Below are 6,000 nucleotides of genomic sequence, written 5' to 3'. Positions count from 1 at the left end.
AAGTGCTGGGATTACAGGCGTGAGCCACCGCGCCCGGCCCTTCTTTTCTTCTTTATTTTTCTTTTTCTTTTCCTTTTTTTTTTCTTTTTCTCTTTCTTTTCTTTTGAGACAGAGTCTCACTCTGCCACCCAGGCTAGAGTACAGTGGTGTGATCATGGCTTATTACAGCCTTGAACTGCTGGGCCCAAGCCAACCTCCTGCCTTAGCCTCCTGAGTAGCTGGGACTTCTGTCTTTAAAAACATTTTATCCCTCTCTGCGTCTGTAGAAAAATTGTCTTAATAGAAATTATATCATATTGGATGAGTTGTAGTAGTTTGTTTGTTTGTTTGTTTTGAGACGGAGTCTGGCACTGACGCCCAGGCTGGAGTGCAGTGGCACAATCTCGGCTCACTGCAAGCTCTGCCTCCCAGGTTCACGCCATTCTCCTGCCTCAGCCTCCCGAGTAGCTGGGACTACAGGCGCCCACCACCACACCTGGCTAATTTTTTGTGTTTTTAGTAGAGACAGGGTTTCACCATGTTAGCCAGGATGGTCTTGATCTCCTGACCTCGTGATCCGCCTGCCTCGGCCTCCCAAAGTGCTGGGATTACAGGTGTGAGCCACCGCGCGCCTGGCTGTAGTTTGTATTTTTTCAGAGGAATCTGTTCGTTTAGTTTGATTCATATTTGTCTGTGTAGAGTTGTTTATAGTGTTTCCTTATTTTTTTTTGATGCCTGCAGTATCTAGTGATATCTTCTGCTTCATTGTTGATGTTGGTAATTGCCTTCTCTTTTTTCCTCTATCATTCTTACTTGAGATTGATAATTTTATTAATCTTTTCAAGTAACTAGTTGTTTGTTTCATTGGTTTTTCTCTGTTTTTGTTTTCAGTTTAATTGGGTTTTTTTGCTTTTTATTATTTCCTTCTGCTTGCTTTTGGTTTATTTTGCCTTTTTTTTTTTTTTTTTTTTTTCCCTTTAATGAGATGGAGTTTTGCTCTTGTTGCCCAGGCTGGAGTGCAATGGTACATTCTCAGCTCACTTCAACCACTGCCTCCTGGGTTCCAGCAATTCTCCAGCCTCAGCCTCCCGCGTAGCTGAGATTACAGGCGTCTGCCACCACACCTGTCTATTTTTTGTATTTGTTTGTTTGTATGTATGTATATATGTATGTATGTATGTATTGTTTTTGAGACAGGGTCTTGCTCTGTTGCCCAGGCTGGAGTGCAGTGGTGCAATCTCCGCTCACTGCAACGTCTGCCTAGCGGGTTCCAGTGATTCTCCTGCCTTAGCCTTCTAAGTAGCTGGGATTATAGGCACCTGCCACCACACCCGGCTAAATTTTGTATTTGTTTTTGTATGTATGTATGTATGTATGTATGTATGTATTGTTTTTGAGAGAGGGTCTCGCTCTGTCACCCAGGCTGGAGTGCAGTGGTGCAGTCTCTGATCACTGCAACCTCTGCCTCCCGGGTTCAAGCGATTCTTCTGCCTCGGCCTCCTGAGTAGCTGGGACTACAGGCGTGCACCACCACACCCGGCTAATTTTTGTATTTGTAGTAGAGATGGGGTTTCACCATGTTGGCCAGGCTGGTCTCAAACTCCTGACATCAAGTGATCTACCCACCTAGGCCTCTGAAAGTGCTGGGATTGCAGGTGTGAGCCACTGCACCTGGCCGTAGTGGCTTTGTTTTCTTTAGAAATTTTGGGTTTATTTACTTTGCATTACTCAGGTCAGAAAATGTCACTTGACCTCTTAATAGCGTGGGCTCAGGGCAGAGTTTAATCTTTTTCCAGAATGGAAATTGCTCATGATGGCTGTTGTCACCTGTGGGCCAGTAAGTTCTGAAAGGCATCTGTGTGCCTGCCAGCCTAGAGTAAGTGTCCTGAACTACCTGAAACTGATGGGGCCCAGAGTAAAATGTACAGATTTCTAGTCACTTTCTTGGGGGTGTGGGGCTTGTTTACTGGAGTGGAGTTTGCAAATATGTGTTTAATAAATGGGTCCTGGCCGGGCACGGTGGCTCAAGCTTGTAATCCCAGCACTTTGGGAGGCCGAGACGGGCGGATCACGAGGTCAGGAGATCGAGACTATCCTGGCTAACACGGTGAAACCCCGTCTCTACTAAAAAATACAAAAAAAAAAACTAGCCGGGCGAGGTGGCGGGCGCCTGTAGTCCCAGCTACTCGGGAGGCTGAGGCAGGAGAATGGCGTAAACCCGGGAGGCGGAGCTTGCAGTGAGCTGAGATCCGGCCACAGCACTCTAGCCTGGGCGACAGAGCCAGACTCTGTCTCAAAAAATAAATAAATAAATAAATAAATAAATAAATAAATAAATAAATGGGTCCTATAGTTAGTGCCTAGGGTGGGTGTGAGGAGTGGGCAGGTGCAGCATTTCTCTATGCAGGTACTTTTTTTTTTTAAAGTCTTTTCAAAGTTTTTATTTTTATTTTTACTTTTTAGACGGAGTTTTTCTCTTGTTGCCCAGGCTGGAGTGCAATGGCGCGATCTCAGCTCCCTGCAGCCTCTGCCTCCTGGGTTCAAGTGATTCTCCTGCCTCAGCTTCCCAAGTAGCAGGTGGCATGCGCCACCACGTCCAGCTAATTTTGTATTTTTTGTAGATACTGTGTTTCACCATTTTGGTAGGGCTGGTCTCGAACTTCTGACCTTGTGATCCGCTCACCTTAGCCTCCGAAAGTGCTGGGATTACAGGCATGAGCCACCACGCCCGGCCCAAAGTTCTTTTTTTGTTGTGGTTTTTTTTTTTTTGGTGATGAAGTCTTGCTCTGTCACCCAGGCTGGAGTGCAGTGGCATGATCTCAGCTCACTGCAGCCTCCACCTCCTGGGTTCAAGCAATTCTTCTGCCTCAGCCTCCCAAGTAACTGGGATTACAGCCACGCGCCACCACACCTGGCTAATTTTTGCATTTGTATTTGTAGGTATGTATGTATGTCTATGTTTATTTGTTTATTGCTTTTGAGACAGGGTCTCGCTCTATCACCCAGGCTGGAGTGCGGTGGTGTAATCTCCGCTCACTGTAACTTCTGCCTCCCAGGTTCAAGGGATTCTCCTGCCTCAGCCTCCTAAGTAGCTGGGACTACAGGCACACACCACCACGTCCAGCTAATTTTTGTATCTGTAGTAGAGACGAGGTTTCATCATGTTGGCCAGGCTGGTCTTGAACTCCTGACCTCAGGTGATCCACCTGCCTTGGCCTCCCAAGTGCTAGGTTACAGGCTAGGGTTACAGGCGTGAGCCACCATGCCTGGCATGTATTTTTAGTAGAGACAGGGTTTTACCATACCATGTTGGCCAGGCTGGTCTTAAACTCCTGACCTCAAGTGAACTGGCTGTCTCAGCCTCCCAAAGTGCTGGGATTACAAGCATGAGCCACTGCGCCCGCCCAGCCTCAAAAGTATTTTTCTAAGCCTCATTGTTAGGTTTGCTACATGGCTGTATCTCTATATATACATGTATATATTTTTTCTTTGAATCATTTTGAAGTGAGTTACAAAGTGTTTGACACTTCATCCCTAAGTACTTCAAAATACAATTCATAAGATTGAGGATAATTCCCTATAGAGTCATACTACCATCAGATCACCTAAGAAAATTAACAGTAAATCCCATTTCCAGTTTACATGCAAAATTCCTCAATTACCACTTTGGGAGCTGGCATCATGTGTTTTTTAAAAAGTAAATCCAGGCCGGGCACGGTGGCTCACGCCTATAATCCCAGCACTTTGGGGAGGCCGAGGCGGGCGGATCACGAGGTCAGGAGATCGAGACCATCCTGGTGAACACGATGAAACCCTGTCTCTACTGAAAATACAAAAAAATTAGCCAGGCGTGGTGGCAGGCGCCTGTAGTCCCAGCTTCTAGGGAGGCTGAGGCAGGAGAATGGTGTGAACCCGGGAGGCGGCAGAGCTTGCAGTGAGTGGACATCGTGCCACTGCACTCTAGCCTGGGCGACAGAGCGAGACTCCATCTCAAAAAAAAAAAAAGTAAATCCAGAATCCAGTCAAGATGTACACATTGGGCAAGATTGCTCACCTTTCTAATCCTGGGAGACTGAGGTAGGAGAATCGCTTAAGGCCAGGAATTTGAGGCCAGCCTGGGCAGCATAGTGGGACACTGTCTGTACAGAAAATTTTTAAAAACTAGCTGAGTGGAGTGGTGTGTACCTGAAGTCCCATCTATTCACTTGAGCCCAGGAGTTCAAGGTTATGTTGAGCTATGAACACAATACTGTACTCTATCCTGGGCCACAGAGCAAGAGCCTTCTCTGTCCCCACTCCTCCACCCCCAAAAAGGTACACACATCAAGTCTGGTTGCTGTCTCTAAATTGAGTCATCTTATGTTTAGGAATGTCAGCTTTTGGAGATACCAGGCCAGCTGTTTTGTAGAAGATCCCACATTCTAGTTTGTGTGATTTTTCTTTGCATGGCTCCCATATTTCCTGTAAATTGGAAGTTAGGTCTAAAGCAGTGCCACCCAACAGAAATATAACATGAGCCACATATGTCACTTAAATTTTCCTGGTAGCCACATGAATAAAAGCAGATTAAATTAATTTCAATCATATATTTTGTTTAATACTTTTTTTTTTTTTTTTTTGAGGTGGAGTCTCGCTCTGTCACCCAGGCTGGAGAGCAGTGGCTCAATCTTGGCTCACTGCAACCTCCACCGCCTGGGTTCAAGCGATTCTCCTGCCTCAGCCCCCTGAGTAGCTGGCATTACAGGTGCCCACCACCATGCCTGGCTAATTTTCATATTTTTAGTGGAGATGGGATTTCACCATGTTGGCCAGGCTGGTTTCGAACTCCTTATCTCAAGTGATCCGCCTGCCCTAGTCTCCCAAGGTGCCAGGATTACAGGTGTGAGCCACCACTCCCGTCCTATCTAATACATTTCTTTATTATTTATTCTTTGTTAATACTTATTGTTTACTTAATATATTTTACTGAATATATCTGACTATATTCAAAATATTACTAAAATACATATCATTTCAGTTTGCAATCAATATTTTAAAAGTATTCTTGAGGCATTTTACATTCCTTTTTTATAAAGTTTTCAAAATCCAGTGTATATTTTACATTTAATGGACAGCCACATTTCCAGTGCTAAGGAGTTGCACGAAACTGGTGGCTTCTGTATCAGAGAGCGTGAGGGTAAGAGCCTTGATCCAACTCAGGGTAGATGTTTTTGGTAGTAACTCCTGGAGGATAGTATATGACTTTGAACCACTGGAATTGCTCAAGTCTGAATCTGCTTTTCTTTTTTTTTCAGGCTCTGTGTGCTCTGGGATGGAGCAGGTGTGCAGAGGGTGAGGACCCAGCTCTGGGACCAAGTCACTTGCTTCTTTACTTAGCAAGACTATCGACTTGAGCAAACTTGGGCCTCGAATGAGGATGTCTGTGGGCCTCTCGCGGCTGCTCCCCCTCTGGGGGATGGCACAAATCCTGCTCTCTGTGGCTATGGCTCAGTCCCACTGGCCCAGTGAACCCTCAGAGGCTGTCAGGGACTGGGATAACCAGCTTGAGGCATCCATGCACTCAGTGCTCTCAGACCTCCACGAGGCTGTTCCCACAGTGGTTGGCATTCCTGATGGCACGGCTGTCGTCGGGCGCTCATTTCGAGTGACCATTCCAACAGATTTGATTGCCTCCAGTGGAGACATCATCAAGGTGAGACTGGATATAGAGGTAAATGAGGAAGAGTTCTCATCTTCCGTTTTAGTTTTGGTGCCTTTTCCTTCTCAAGTCTAAGCTCCACCAGTTCCGAGCTCAGTTCTTCCAGTACCCCCTTAGAAGAGGGACAGCCACTGATGTTCATGAGAGGATCCCTGTATACTCAGAATAGCATCCTAATCTTTATTCTTGTTCCCATTCTGAGGACATCACCATGTCACCTTTACTCTGGAAGTTCTACTGAAAACTGATTTAGGGATTTGTTGGAAGGGTCTGTCACATGTATAGGGAAAGGTTACCTTTCATAAATCACAGAGTTAAACCCA

At 45.8% G+C, this 6,000-nt stretch overlaps 1 protein-coding gene across 8 annotated transcripts in view; it reads left to right on the top strand.

The window, feature by feature from the left end:
- Positions 1 to 6,000, top strand: part of DAG1 (dystroglycan 1) — a 500,879-nt gene that overhangs the window by 472,431 nt on the left and 22,448 nt on the right. For 6 of the 8 annotated variants that reach the window (XM_021934395.2, XM_009200764.3, XM_009200766.2 and 3 more), the window contains exon 2: positions 5,274 to 5,689. In XM_021934395.2, coding sequence (XP_021790087.1) covers positions 5,390 to 5,689 — 300 coding nt within the window. In that variant the 5' untranslated portion in view covers positions 5,274 to 5,389. The remainder of the gene's footprint in view (positions 1 to 5,273; positions 5,690 to 6,000) is intronic. The other 2 variants (XM_003894419.4, XM_021934396.2) reach the window with 1 other exon arrangement.

This window comes from Papio anubis, chromosome 2, assembly GCF_008728515.1.
Source record: "Papio anubis isolate 15944 chromosome 2, Panubis1.0, whole genome shotgun sequence".
Lineage (NCBI taxonomy): Eukaryota > Metazoa > Chordata > Mammalia > Primates > Cercopithecidae > Papio > Papio anubis.
The sequence above is the reverse complement of the archived record's forward strand: the minus strand, read 5'-3'. Positions and strand labels throughout refer to the sequence as shown.